We start from the raw sequence: 14783 nt of genomic DNA on the forward strand, positions 1-14783 counted from the left end.
CTGAAGGGGGTAAAGTAAAGATATTTTGTAGCTGACGGTCGATAATCGTGGTAATTACCTCTGACGAACTCGAACGCAGTAACAGAGTGATTAAACAATGTGCAAATTAAATGTAAACGAGGGGGGCGGTGAAAAGAAAATAAAAATGCTTACAGTTTGCATACTTTGGTCCACCATGCTCGTGAGCTCCGGCTCATCACTCACCCTTTTGTGATTGTCAGGCAGATTCAGGTAACACTCGTTGTCAAAACGAAACTGACTCTGTGAACAGGGTAAACGAGCACGGCTGCTGTTGAATATGTAATGGTTTCACGCGGATTCTGGTCTCTTTGAGAGGGGAATGGAAAAATTGTCGACTTTACGAAATAATTAACGACCTCCACAAAAATAAGGTGGAGGGAAGAAAATTATTGGAAATTCATAGACCACAGATTTCATTGGTTAACTCGAGTATAATAAATATTGGCGATTGATACATTTTGTCCAGAATTAACGTACCTTATATCCAGGCCCCAGTCTGTGCATAGCGCATATCTGATGCGTGGTGAGAGCCTCGCTGAACAGATAAATCGCGCTCATCTGTCCGCAAAACACGCGCTCTTCGTCCAGTTCCGGTGTAGCCCCGATGTAACATTTGTCGAAGGGCTACGCAAAGAACGTTCGAGGCGAACTTTCCTGATGACTCTTAATCGACAAATATCTCACGATCGCCGACCGCAATTTCTACTCGCGTTTTAAGCGCGGTCGGCGTTAATAGAGGAAATATCGGGACGTGTTAATTGACTTACGTCGTTTGTCGAAACGAACCACGCCATCTCCGTACTCGAAGCCAATTGACCGTTGACTAAACATTTAATTTCGCTCTTCGTCCACCTATTATATATGTACACTACGGCGATCATGTACCACTGTGAAAATAAACGTTAACGGTCTGGTTATCAGTGTCCCGCGCCACTTGTCGGGTAGACTCGATTTTCAATTACTTCGAGAGCTGCGTGTTCAAATACTCGGCTATTCGAAATTACGAGTACACGAATCTCGAATATCTGAACTTCAACGTGAAACGTCTCGAACGGATTTAGAAAAAGTTCTCATCCTACCTTTCGTGGCTGAAATTCATATTTGACACAATGCTGGAAGCCCTTGCCCTTCACTTTCATCGAGGTGAGGACCAAGCAGTTCCCTACGAAATGCGCGGAGTACCCGACCCCCTTGCTGGTTTTGAAACTGCGAACAGAAACGACGGGAGCACGGTTTTCACGGGGGAATAATCGATGGCGTCGGTGAAAATTCATCAACGGTCCCCTTTCGACGCTTTTGTGCGTCGCTTCGCGCCGGCTTTAATTCCTATCCCCGTTCCGTCCCTATCCGTCTATACAGGAATATATTTTGTAACCGGGAACAACGGTTGCCGGCTATGCATGGAAATCGAATTGTTTCCGCGTGAAGGAATGCGATCAAATTGCTGTACGATACGACGCTCCGATGGGAGCCCCTTTTTTTCGCGCGAACTCGAACGGAGCCGCGTTTAATCAAATTCGAAACGTTCGAATCGCAGGAATACTCGCTTCAGACTCGTATTCTTCTGACCAACAACTTCACGCGCTGTTTTCCTTCTCTTTTTTCCCCCAACTTTCACAATTCGGTAGCGAAGGTCAGTAACGTAAACGATTCCTTACCCAAAGCAGCGAACCACTTCGATTCGAGGGTGTACCTCGAAGAGCGAGTGGGCTCGATGTAAGAGCACTTACCAGTAGAGGTACGGCCTTTCTCGTTCGATATTAACGGAGTTGATGGGGTCCAGGCGGAACCACGTGGTGAACGTGAATCCGTTCTCGTGCGGCCACTTCGCGAGCGGAGGCAGGACGATCGCCTGAAAATATCACGGTTGAATAATTGCCAACAGAATTTAAACAGAGTTCCCCTGTCATCCTGGCGCTCTAAGATATATTCTCGGAAACTGGGATAATATTTGCCTCGTGTCGAGTGAAACGTTACGTCCTCGGAATATCTGCCGCGAAACATCCCCAGTGAAAGATACGCCCCTCGCGCTCTTTACAAACCCCCTTGGAAACGCGTAAAAGAATTTCTATTCCATAAGTTGAAAGTCGAAAGCACGGCGTACAACGCTCCTCTGATTATTTTGACTCCAATGTCGCGCGGGGCCGAACTTTTGCTTAAACTTTCGCAGCGGATGCCTCCTCTTTGACTTGTACTCTTTCGAAGTTGTACATTAAAGGAAACGTTCCGAGCAGTTCCTCCCGGCTGGAAACTTCTTTCCCTTAACGCTCTCTGTCGTACGGAAAGTTTCCGTCCCAGCAAGAAGAACTCGTTGGATTGTTACGAACGTCTCCCCGTTCTGGACGACATCTGTTTCTCCGCTGATTTTTCCATAACGATTCCGCGATCCCGCGTCCTACTCGGTTTCCTTTCCTTTCGAAACAGTCAACTGCGATTTCGATGTTAAAACGAAGAACATCGTAGCTCGAACGTTTCCTTCGACGTGTAACTCGAAGAGAGTTTGCTTGAAATTTGTTAATAAATCAAGAAGAACTTATCTTTGTGATTTAAGAGCTTTTTAACGATTCATCCGCGAGGCGTTCCGTTTGACGACGAATCGATACGTCGTTTGACTCGAAAGATTAAGAGCGAGTGGAAGTTCGGTGAAACAAGGCGAATTTTCTTATCGAAAGTTTAATAGAGCTCAGAGTCGAACGATCGTCTGGACGAGGTCGTAACTGGGATACTCGACGAGGATGAGGTGTCCGTGAGGGGGATGGAAATCGACTTACCGATCCTTTTCTACCGGGGAAACTGAAAAACACGTCGGGTCCATTCCGCTGTGGCATCTGACGGAGAACGTTTAACAGTTTCGCCGAGTGTCGTGGCTGTGTGACACAAATAACGAGTAAATAGCAAGAAACGAGAGTATAATCGGAGTTAGAAAGAGATAGAAAGGAAATATTCTCTTGGAAAATCTGTAAACTACGTCTGTGATAAATTTCACAAAAATCAGACGATTAACTTCGACGCGATTGATCACTTTGGTTCTCTTCTCTCTGTCCACAGATGAAATATAAACAGAAGAAGAAAACAAAAAGTGGAAGAAAATCGCGCCCGTATTAAAAGTTTTATTCGTTCCCGGCTAGTTCGAAATATAGCGTTTCCTCAAAGAAAGTTTCACCTTTTCCCTTTTCTTCTTCTCTCTCTTAAGACTCTTACCCATTTTCCTTTCACAGCTTTCATGGCACCGAATAAAAGTTTTAACTCCTTCACGGTTATACTGTAACTGGCCAATACTCCAAGCATGTCGATCAGCAGATCTGTCGGGCAAAAAGAAATCGGTCGTTGCATAAATCGTTACGCGTATCGATTACACGTCCTGGGTATATTGTAACGATTTACCTGCGACTACGGTCTCGGCGCGGGACAACCGAAGCAGCACATGTTCGATCAGGCTTATGTCCGTACACGCTTGCAAGTTCCGCACGCTCTTCCTCAAAATAGCGATGAACACGCTCCATATTTCGGCCTGGAACAGAAGTGCATACACAAGGCGTAAGAAGCATCCGGATATTAAAGGGCGCGTTCGATATTGGTACTGCGAAGAATTTTATTAAATTCCTTGGGGTACCTTTGTAGACATTTTTACGCGGATAGAAAACAATCTTTTAATTTATAAATTGCGAATATTCCGCATACTTAGCTTAACTCCATCGGAAAATAATCTTTCAACATTTATATAGTACCCTCGAACCCCAAACTTCGACTCGTCACCCTTAACCACCTCTTCCACTAAGTTTCTACGTCGGAAAAAAGTATCGTCCGTAATTCAAGAACTCTCACGAGCGACGCGAACGTCCAATCAGTTGCAATCTCACCCCTAATTAACCGTTGCATTAACGCGAGCTGTCAGGAACAACCTTACGCCTCTGCCGGTGCGTCGCAGTGAATATTCAAACTATTATCCAGCAGCGACAGTGATAAAAGTTCCCCAGAGACGGGAGATCAAAAGTGAACTAACCAACGAACTCGCGTAATCCGTTACTAATACGCGGCGGTGGCCACGAGCCGGGGAGATAAACCGCGAACGGATCAGAGGCGAGGGCGGGTGAAACGGCGAACGTTCCGGGCACCGTCGCCGAAATCCCGTAAATGCCGGCGAAATTTCGCCAGCTTGGAATTTCCGCCGCTCGAAGTTTCGTCGAACGAGAGTTTAAGGGTGCTCCGTACCGGATAACGCGGCACCGCGGTTTTTCGTACGCGCGCGCGAGGCTGCTGGTGATGTCGCGATTCCAGTTAATCCTCGAGGGAGTGGTGTTTCGTTCGGTGCATTCGAGTTTTGATCCATACAAGAGTTCTTGACGATCTTCGTGGGGAAATAGAGAGGAAGATATGAAATGGGAGGAGATGAGGCGCGAATCGATCCTTTCTTCGAGTTATTACGATGCATCGGGTTCGCAGTGTCGTTCGAGCAAGTTCAAGGGCCGCGGCAGGTAGTTGCGAAGGGTTCAGCAAGATTTCTAATTAAACAGCGCGACAATCTTTGCGTAGAGATTAATTGAAAATCAGTTTGATCCCTTTGGATTTTTAATTCTCCTATCGTACTGACACGCTGCATTTGACAGGCATGTTCGATTAAATCCTGCGATGCTCGGCTGACATTTTTCTAGAACAGATTTTCTGTCGCTAATTTGCTCGCGCAAATTTAATTACCATTAAACGAGATTATGGAGAGGAGATGGAGTATCGGGATATATTCGTGCAGATCGTGTAAAATATTCAAATTTCCGATCCGCGTTTGGGTAAACTTGCCAGTTCTCGAGGAAGAATTCCTCGCGTCTCGCCGGCTATGAGAGATACGCTTTTCGACGAAGCTAGGGGTGGAAACCGGGGTGAACCGCGGAGCTCGTGCGCTAAGAGGGACACCGGAAGAATTCGAAGCGAGCAAACGTTATTACGCTGGATATCGAATTTATTCAATGGATGTCTTCTGGTAATAATGCAGCGGCGGCATTATTTCCTCGACGATATCGTTATCGTGCCGCGTTTCGCAGCCAGTGCACCCCGCAGTTACGTGCACCGGGGGAGAGAGACGGACAACGGGGCGTAATCGAAATGAGATGTCGTTCACGTAACACCGAATTCAGGCCGGGTCGCGTAATACTGACTCGAGATTTATCGTACGACGTCGCGTAATCGAAGATGATTACGCGTGTTACCACGACGAGCATCTCTTATTTCTCCTATACTCTGTCTTGTTTTTCGTGTAGCATTTGTAGGATCGATGATGGACAAAATCGAATAGTAACGCTAACAGTAACGACGATAGTGCGCAGAGTACAGGCAGCAATGGCGTTTCGTTGTTCGAAAGAGATGGGAAAAGCTCCACTCTCGAGAACAGAAATGTTATATTTTCACAAATATCGCAACCGTTCCTGTTTTTTTTCTTTTTTTAAATCGAATACTGGTTTCGATGGGGTTCCAATTCGCGACCCATCGACACCAAATAAATTCTTCCCAGTCCCATTCGACCATTTTCCATCAAGCTCGAACGAATATTGAGAAAATATGTCACGAGGATCACGGTTGATCTCGCTTGATCGCGTTTTCCACGGGATCGTTCAATTTCGTCACCGCGATTCCGTCCATTCCGCCGGGTGCATTAGGACGTACTTGCAGGTCCTGCCGCCTACTTTTCAACAACCGTGTCACGCTAAAAGCCGCCATCGGTGTACGGCTTTTAAAGCTGATTGCGACACCCAAGAGTGCTATTCTTTCGATAACGTTGCCACGTTTGACGGACGTCACTTCGCGTATCTTCTTACGCTCGCGAATTTTTCCACCAAGACTGGTTTATATGTGTTGCTCTGAGCATTTTTTGCAATTTTATTAGCGAAGTTTCTAAAGAGGAACATCTCTCCGATAAGATTAAATTCATTCCCTGATTTCACAGTGAAAATAGATTTCTATAATTATAAAAATACTTCTTTTCTCCCGTACGATTGGCGAGCCTCGACAAAGATAATAATTTAACACGGGAGGTTTGCAAGGACCAGGATTCATTAATTCAACAAAAGAAATTAATAATTTCTGCGGAATGAATTCGCTCGAATAGTTAATTGGTGACCCATTGAAAGCCATTGAAGCGCTTTAATTGAGTTTGTACTACCCCGTGTTATAATGCAATTCATTCCGCGATAAAAATGTCTGCGTCTCGCTGGAAATGTACAATTCGCGGAACAAGATATTTCGTTACGTCTGTTTTAGTCTCAACGCGTCTCTGATTGAATTACGATAACAAAAGTGACGCTATCGTAATAATTCTCTTATATCTGTTTCTGTAAAAGCAAATAATGGAAAATACAAAGTTTGTTTCCTCATCAAAAGCATGGACAAGGTAGATTTTAAATAATTATCCCAGATCTACAGTGCGTACTTCGTTTGCATATTGAAACGCGTCGAGGTGCTCCTGATTAAATATCATCGCTCGAGCTGATAACTCTATAGCCATCCATCGTGGCGGAAGTATCGACTGCAAAAGGAAGAGGCGCGCAATCGTGGCGCAAGCTTTTCGACGCGATCGCAAAACGGAACCAGCTGCCATTCATTCCTTTTGCCTTCGCCCCCTGTTAATTATATCGTTATGAAATCAGCAGTCTTTCCTCTGATCAACAAGCTTTATCGAACTCCCATCGCGTTTCACCTTTAATCAAATTCCGTCCTCTCGCGTTTCGTTCCCGAGCTCTTCGCCCCGATACCATTCCACCCCTATCCGCACCCCGATAAATTGAATCAAGAACAGTACGGTTGACATCTTATTTGAATCTCATTCCTCGCCATTCTATTTCCATAGCTTATAGCTTCGAGAGCTCCAATATTTCCTTCCCCTTTTTTTCGCTCGCTGATAATCGAACTTTCTTATCGATAAAACGCTTTTCATTCGTCAACGCCAATTCTTCTTCTCGTCGCGATACTACACAGGATTTATACATTTCCCTATCTTCCGTCTACCTTCGAGCTTTCTAATATCGACTGACAGATGTGTTTATTTAAATCGCTCGCGTATTTCTAATTACCATCTATCAGACGATCGTAAATCAATTTTTGTTACAAATTCGTCGTCGATAGCAGAAAATTTCATTCGACCCCAGACCAATCAAGAACTAAGTAACTCTCCACCAAGTAGCCGTTCACCAAGCAACCAATACGATCAACTATGCTACGAGCTGGTACCGGCCAGCTCGACGTCGCTAATCAAAGGAGCTTTCTGCGCCGTTGACCCACTTACTTATTCCCTTTATCGTCTTCGTTTCACCTGGGAACCGTTCGTGAACACAATCGATTAGCCCGTCGAGCGGTTTACCTTACGTACGTCGCGCGTGCCGCTCGTGGAAAATCAAATGCGCTCGGAATGTTCGCGGCCGCGCCCCGGGACCGGTCGAGGTTGTTCACAGTTCACGTGACAAACGATTAACTTTGCCACGGAACATTCAAACTCGACACCAGCGAACCGTGGGCGCCTTTACGCGGTCCTAACCCTCCGACCAGCCCCATGTATTCTCTTTCTCCGAGGCTGGCTGGCTTGTACCTTGGATCAGAGTCACGAGGGTTCGCGTCAAAGAGAATACGCGCGTACGAGCAGCCACGAGAAGAAATTCAGCTTCCCGTCTCTCTTCCAATGCTTTAAGAAGACTCTCCGAGGACTGCGCTCGCGAGTTCCACAAAGGTCGCGATGGTTCCTTGTGGACGACCTCGGATTAATCTCCTTGGAAATTCATTTTCGGCTCTGTCGGTTCTCCAAGGTATCCTGGTTAAGGAAAATCAATGGTGGCGAGTGTTCCGTGGAGCAATTATTTGGGACGACTTAGGGAACTATTTGAGGTAGATATCGCTGGGCGAGAGGGTCTACGTAGTGATTTTCAAGAATCGTTGGAATTGTTTCCGAGTAGTTTCGTTGGGTAAGCTGACTCGTTAAATTCTGTGATTAGAAGGGAACGCAGCTTCATAATTTAGACGTAGAGAGTAGTGCTGGAAGGAAAACTCGACTTCGCTCGTTAGATCACGGTAATTTCCCGTCGTTGATGGCAGGATATCACCGCAGGCATTAAAACGAGCAGCGCGGCGTCCGTACGGCGAGTCCCTCAAAGAAAGACGATGTCCTCCGCGCGGTAATTGCGAAAGTGGCGAGCGATGGAACGGCCGTTTCGTAAATGGTCACAATGAAATACCAGCTCGGTATTACAGACGTCATAACTTAGCGATAGCGCGGAGGCTTGCGGCATTCTACGGAACAACCAGGAATTGCCTTGAGCGTGCCGCGCATTCCTGCGTTCGTCCGCTCCGACAAACGTCCCGTCGACACCATCGACGCGAGAACTTCGCTCCGGATCCGAGTCCGTGGCCATTCCTGTTTCTTCGCGCGCACGAAAGTCGCCGCAGTTACGGTATGCTACGCGTGACGACACCGGAAGCTGTGATATTGGAATCGTAATACGAATTTCCGATTCGTACGAGAGCAGAACACTGACAGAAAATTACCTTATAACAGTATAAACGTAGCAATTTGTAAGAAATTTGAAGAAAATATTATAAAAAATGTATAAAAAATTATGTATAATATCGTAATAAGTTGCAAAGAGCCTAAATTTACAATAAAAATAAGATAATTAATAAATTACCGGCTGTTATATTATGAAAAGTGATTTTGTTAACTCGCGACCTTCGGGAGAGTGGGGGTGACGTTAGTAGAGGTGGGAGTATAAAAGCAGTGCGAGACTGTCGAAGGTCTTTTGGCCCTTTGGACGCCGAGGCGAGAGGATCAAGGTGAAGATGAGAGTGGTCACTCCTGGTGGTTAACTGTGGACCGGCCAAGGGTAGTGGACACTGGTGCATGGTTGTGGACGGTGGTGGACGACAGTGGAGGAGCCAAAGATAGTGGACACTGGTGGAAACTTGTGGACGCTTGTGGACACTTGTGGATACTGGTGGACACTTGTGGACACTTGTGGATACTTGTGGATACTGGTGGATACTTGCGGATACTGGTGGACACTTGTGGACACTTGTGGATACTGGTGGATACTTGTGGATACTGGTGGACACTTGTGGATACTGGTGGACACTTGTGGATATTGGTGGATACTTGTGGACACTTGTGGACACTGATGGACACTGATGGACACTGGTGGACACTGGTGGACACTAGTGGATACTGGTGGACACTGGTGGATATTGGTGGATGCTGGTGGACACTTGTGGACACTGATAGACACTGATGCATACTGGTGGACACTGATGGAGACTGATAGACACTGGTGGACATTAGTAGCCGGCGGTGGACGGCGGTGACAATGACTTTTGCCTGCCGATTGGTGAGTGAACAAATTAAAGATTTAACTATTCAGAAATGTATTATTGGGTCCCTGCGTAGTCACCTCCACGGGGTGGGCCTGGGCCCTTGGTACCATTTTCCAGAGACCGGTCTCTCGAAAATGGTACCAAGCTAAGGACTACGCACGTAGACATAAGTATAGTTGTAAACTCGATACTAAAAGTACCCGAATCAGTTGAAAGCTTACGATTTATAACTTCTGTCTCGTATAAAGATTTCATAGATTTACTTTCATTATTTCATTTATTTATTTCATTATTTAACTATTATTTCATTTATTTATTTCATTATTCAACTATTATTTCATTTATTTATTTCATTATTCAACTATTATTTCAATAATTTTGCAGTAGATTGGAATAATTTAATCACTGGTACTTTTAGTGTCGAGTCTTTTGCAATACAATTTAAATCTCTCAAGTCCTTTTCAGGACTTTGAAAGTTTAAGTTGGATTACAAATAGTTTAAGTTAATTTTGTGAACATGTCTGTACATTCAAATAATATAATTTTATAAAAGTGTAACCTGAATCCCTTCTATCCTGACTTCCCTAATTTATTTCAATCGAGCATAATTATGGTTGACTTTAATCAGTTCAAACGGTATTATCTCATTATTTTTGTGGTGTTTGTTCTTGACGGAGGATTGTTTGATGATTGGAAATGGATTTGGTCTTTACTTTGTTTTAATTTTTGCATTTCTAAGTTTCTACATGAGCAAGAACTTGCTTGAAATCATTGTGGGGTTGATCAATGATTTTGTATTCTATAATCGTAAGGTTTATCATTATTGTTTATATATTTGGAAATGAGAAAATTGTATTTCCAACGAATACTGCATTGAAATTTCACCTTTTCCAAGATACTTTCCAACTGTTTCATGTGAACGATTGTCTCAAATTATAATCAAGGGGAGCTATTAAGAGAATCTTGAAATTTATGTTGTTCTCGTCATTTGATGGTTCGAAATCCATTTCATTCCTTTTTTATTTTAATTTTTACGTTCGACGCTGGATCACCGCTGAATCACCGCTAGATCACCGCTAGATCACCGTGGGATGCGTGCGTCCTTAGTTATAAGCACTTAGATTTAAGCAATTTAATTGTAACTCAATTGTAACAAAATTGTAAAGAAATCCATTTTCTTATCCGAAATGAGAAACAGCCATTTCTATAATCGCGTGTAGTCAGTACCGATAAACATGCGTTACATACTCCCTTGAGCATTCTATGTTTCTACTGCGTGAAATCGCTTCACGTAGCTTTCCTCTTCTTTTCTTTTTTTTTCTTTTCTAGTCGCTCGAGATTTCGTCTTCTACAGTCACGCAGCGAAATAGTCGATACTCAATCAAACTGATGTGGTTTTCGGAGCCCATTGAGATTTCGCAGCCCTTGTCGATTGGTACGCCCGTTGGGTACTCGACTTGGGTATAGGCTTAGTACATTGGACGCGCTCACGCAGGTTCGTTCCGAGTAGCTCCTACCCCGTGTCGCTGGGGTCTTCGGACCTGCTGTAAGACGACTTGGGGCGGTCTGCGAAGTTCGTTCTTGTCGTTGGGCAATGCGTCCTACTGCTAAGTCTCGCTGAGATCTTGATGGTAGCCGCATTCAACATTGGGGAGAGCGTGGTATCAATTGTTTCGACGTAAGACGTGACATAATTTGTTCGCGATTCGCGTCGGGTATGGTTCGCCTACTGGTTAGTATCGAACCATCGGGTTAGAATGCTCTCGCGAGAATCTAACGCAAGTTTATTTGGTACTTGTTCGTTTTGCTCGCGTCGCGAATTTGATCTCAATTCTTAGTTGAAATTAGTTGCCTTTCTTAACTTTAATTTATCTTAGTTTTGTTTCCATTTTTACTAAGTGTCATCGCCTTAAATATCGTACCGTAGAACACTTGAATTTTTCTAAAGTGTGAGTAGAGTCATCTTAGAAATTTCACTTTAGGTAAGAGAATGGCATTTCTTATCATCCCTTTCGTTAAGTCCATACTGCAATCTTTAAAATCTATGTTAGATTTTAGAGAATGTATTATGGATTTCGCGGTTTAAATTGACAAGTAGAGTTAGTCCTCGGTACCTTCTGTACCGAGAACACACAAATGTAATGGAGGGTGGATGGGATTAGGGAAATTAGGGATGGGTCCCTGCGTAGTCACCTCCACGGGGTGGACCTGGGCCCTTGGTACCATTTTCCAGAGACCGGTCTCTCGAAAATGGTACCAAGCTAAGGACTACGCACGTAGACATAAGTATAGTTGTAAACTCGATACTAAAAGTACCTGAATCAGTTAAAAAATTACAATTTATAACTTCTGTCTTCTATAAAGATTTCATAGATTTACTTTCATTATTTCATTTATTTATTTCATTATCCAACTATTATTTCATTAATTTTGCAATAGATTAGAATAATTTAATAATTGGTACCTTTAGTATCGAGTCTTTTGCAGTACAATTTAAATCTCTCAAGTCCTTTTCAGGACTTTGAAAGTTTAAGTTGGATTGCAAATAGTTTAAGTTAATTTTAGTGAACATATCTGTACAATTATACAATATAATTCTATAACTGTGTAACCTGGATCCCTTCTATCCTGACTTCCCTAATTTATCTTAATCGAGCATAATTATGGTCAACGTTAATTACTTCATTGGGTATTATTCTTATTATTTTTTTATAAACTCCATTGATCTGAGTTAGAGACGTTTAAAACAATCCTGAATAATCTGTACTAATTTCTATTTCTCTGTGGTGTTTGTTCTTGACGGAGGATAGTTTGATGATTCGAAATCGAGTTGATCTTTACTTTATTTTAATTTCTGCGTTTCTAAGTTTCTGCACGGGCAAGAACTCGCTTGCAATCATTGGGGCGTTGATTAATGATTTTGTATTCTATAATCGCAAAGCAGTATCATTAATCTCTTTACATTAGGAAAATGGGAATATGGTATTTCATGTGAATACAGCGTTAGCATTCCACCTTTTCCAAGATTCTTTCCAGTGAAATTCTTTCTAAAAATTCTTTCCATGATGGTTGGAAATCCAGTTCATTCTTTTTTCAATTCAATATCTACGTTCGACATTGGATCACCGCTGGATCACCGTTGGATCGCAGAGGGATGCGTGCATCTTTAGCTATAAGCACTTAGATTTAAGTAATTTAATTGTAACTCAATTGTACTAAAATTGTAAAGAAATCCATTTTCTTATCCGAAGTGAGAAATAGCCATTTCTATAGTCGCGTGTAGTTAGTACCGATAAACATGCGTTAAATACTTCCTTGAGCATTCTTTTCTGCTACGTGAAATCGCTTTACGTAGTTTCTTTTTTCCTTATTCGTTCGAGATTTCGTCTTCCATCGTCACGCAGCGAAATAGTCGATACTCAATCAAACTGATGTGGTTTTCGGAGCCCATTGAGATTTCGCAGCCCTTGTCGATTGGTACGCCCGTTGGGTACTCGACTTGGGTATAGGCTTAGTACATTGGACGCGCTCACGCAAGTTCGTTCCGAGTAGCTCCTACCCCGTGTCGCTGGGGTCTTCGGACCTGCTGTAAGACGACTTGGGGCGGTCTGCGAAGTTCGTTCTTGTCGTTGGGCAATGCGTCCTACTGCTAAGTCTCGCTGAATTCTTGATGGTACCCGCATTCACCATTGGGGAGAGCGTGGTATCAGCTGTTTCGACGTAAGACGTGACATAACTTGCTCGCGATTCGCGTCGAGTACGGTTCGCCTAGTGACTAGTGCTGAACCATCGGGTTAGAATGCTCTCGCGAGCATCTAACGCATGTTTATTGGTACTTGTTCGTTTTGATCGCGTCGCGAATTACATTTTGCTTTAAATTAGTATCTTTTCTTAACTTTAGTTTAAATTTTTGTTCCTTTTCTTACTAAGAGTCATCATCTTATATATCGTACCGTAAAACACTTTAATTTTTCTAAAGTGTCAGTAGATTCACTTTACAAATTTCACTTTGGATAAGATAGTGGCATTTCTAATCATCCCTTTCGTAAAGTCCATACTGCAATCTCTAAAATCTATGTTAGATTTTAGAAAATGTATTATGGATTCCGCGTTTAAATTGACAAGTAGAGTCAGTCCTCGGTACCTTCTGTACCGAGAACACACAGATGTAATGGAGGGTGGATGGGATTAGGGAAATTAGGGATGGGTCCCTGCGTAGTCACCTCCACGGGGTGGACCTGGGTCCTTGGTAGCGTTTTCGAGAGACCGGTCTCTCGAAAACGATATCAAGCTAAGGACTACGCACGTAGATTTAAGTAGTTTGCAATTCAATGGAAATTTTTCAAGTCCTTTTCAGGACTTCAAAATTTTCAATTGGATTGCAAATTGTATAATTAGTTAAGCTATAGTTTAAGTTATGTCAAATTTAGGAATTCGCCGTTGGATTAGCGTGGTCATCGAAACTGCAGTCATACGTGCATTGATTCGTATAGTTGGATGAAAGTGCTCGCTACATTTTACGCTTGTTGTTATGTTCTTCGATCGCCTCGTAACTTTTAACGTCACCGTTTACCCTCTCGTATTAACGAATTCACTTTGCGCGTCGATCGAGGGATGAAAATTTAAGCATTCGCGATCTTTTCGCTCTTTGCAGCAGCAATTACGATATCGCGAGTTTATGAGAAGGTCTAACTTTAGAGATCGTGGAATCGCAATCTCCGAAAGCTTGCATCGCATAGTTGCACACAAGTAAAACCGGGTGAACACTTCGGAGGATCCTCATTTGCGTTCTTACGCTTCCATTCCTATTAATGACCTTCTAAGAATATCTTGAGAGGAAGCGGAACTCAGAAATAGCTTTAAATTAGTTTCTAAGAATCGGAGTTGCCCCAACTATTGAACTCTAAAGTAGTTGGACTTTCGATTTCCGTTTACGTACACTGCCGAAGTCGCCTATACTTCGATTCTGAATCGTTTTATGAGTATCTACTTTTATGATAAATTAATCTTTAATAGACAGAAAAAGATACTTATGACAATATCTTCCCTTATATCGTATCTTATATCGTACGCTTCAAGAAAGTACACAATTTTTCTCCCGTGTAGATCTCGTACTTTTTTCTCTTATAAAATATCTGCCACATTTTTAAGAATCTACCCTTTATATATACTATTCGCTCTTTAAGCACTCATTCTTGCAGAAACGAGAGGTTTTCAGGGAGGCGTGAACGTGATAGTCGGGGAACGGGGATTTTATGTGTACTTACGTGTACACTTTCAAGAGATCAAGTAGCCTCCCTTGAAGTGTCTAAATACAGAAGCTTCTCAAGAGGGAGTAATGCGTACTAAAACGTGAGAGTCTTCAGTAAACGCGTCGACTGAGGATCCCGAAAAATTGTGCAAGATGGCCTGTAAAGTGGGAA

The 14783-nt window shown here is 43.2% G+C and overlaps 2 protein-coding genes across 21 annotated transcripts in view; one reads left to right on the forward strand and one right to left on the reverse strand.

Moving 5' to 3' along the window:
• LOC143433606 (uncharacterized) overlaps positions 1-14783 on the forward strand; it is a 232917-nt gene that overhangs the window by 174247 nt on the left and 43887 nt on the right. The window lies entirely within an intron of this gene.
• Positions 1-14783, reverse strand: part of Rg (A kinase anchor protein rugose) — a 322382-nt gene that overhangs the window by 82863 nt on the left and 224736 nt on the right. For 15 of the 20 annotated variants that reach the window (XM_076910990.1, XM_076910987.1, XM_076910989.1 and 12 more), the window contains exons 3-10: positions 3406-3532; positions 3223-3323; positions 2793-2888; positions 1752-1873; positions 1101-1227; positions 789-908; positions 499-645; positions 154-261 (exon numbers count right to left, since the gene is read on the reverse strand). In XM_076910990.1, coding sequence (XP_076767105.1) covers positions 154-261; positions 499-645; positions 789-908; positions 1101-1227; positions 1752-1873; positions 2793-2888; positions 3223-3323; positions 3406-3532 — 948 coding nt within the window. The remainder of the gene's footprint in view (positions 1-153; positions 262-498; positions 646-788; positions 909-1100; positions 1228-1751; positions 1874-2792; positions 2889-3222; positions 3324-3405; positions 3533-14783) is intronic. The other 5 variants (XM_076910991.1, XM_076910982.1, XM_076910992.1 and 2 more) reach the window with 1 other exon arrangement.

Source organism: Xylocopa sonorina, chromosome 3, assembly GCF_050948175.1.
Source record: "Xylocopa sonorina isolate GNS202 chromosome 3, iyXylSono1_principal, whole genome shotgun sequence".
Lineage (NCBI taxonomy): Eukaryota > Metazoa > Arthropoda > Insecta > Hymenoptera > Apidae > Xylocopa > Xylocopa sonorina.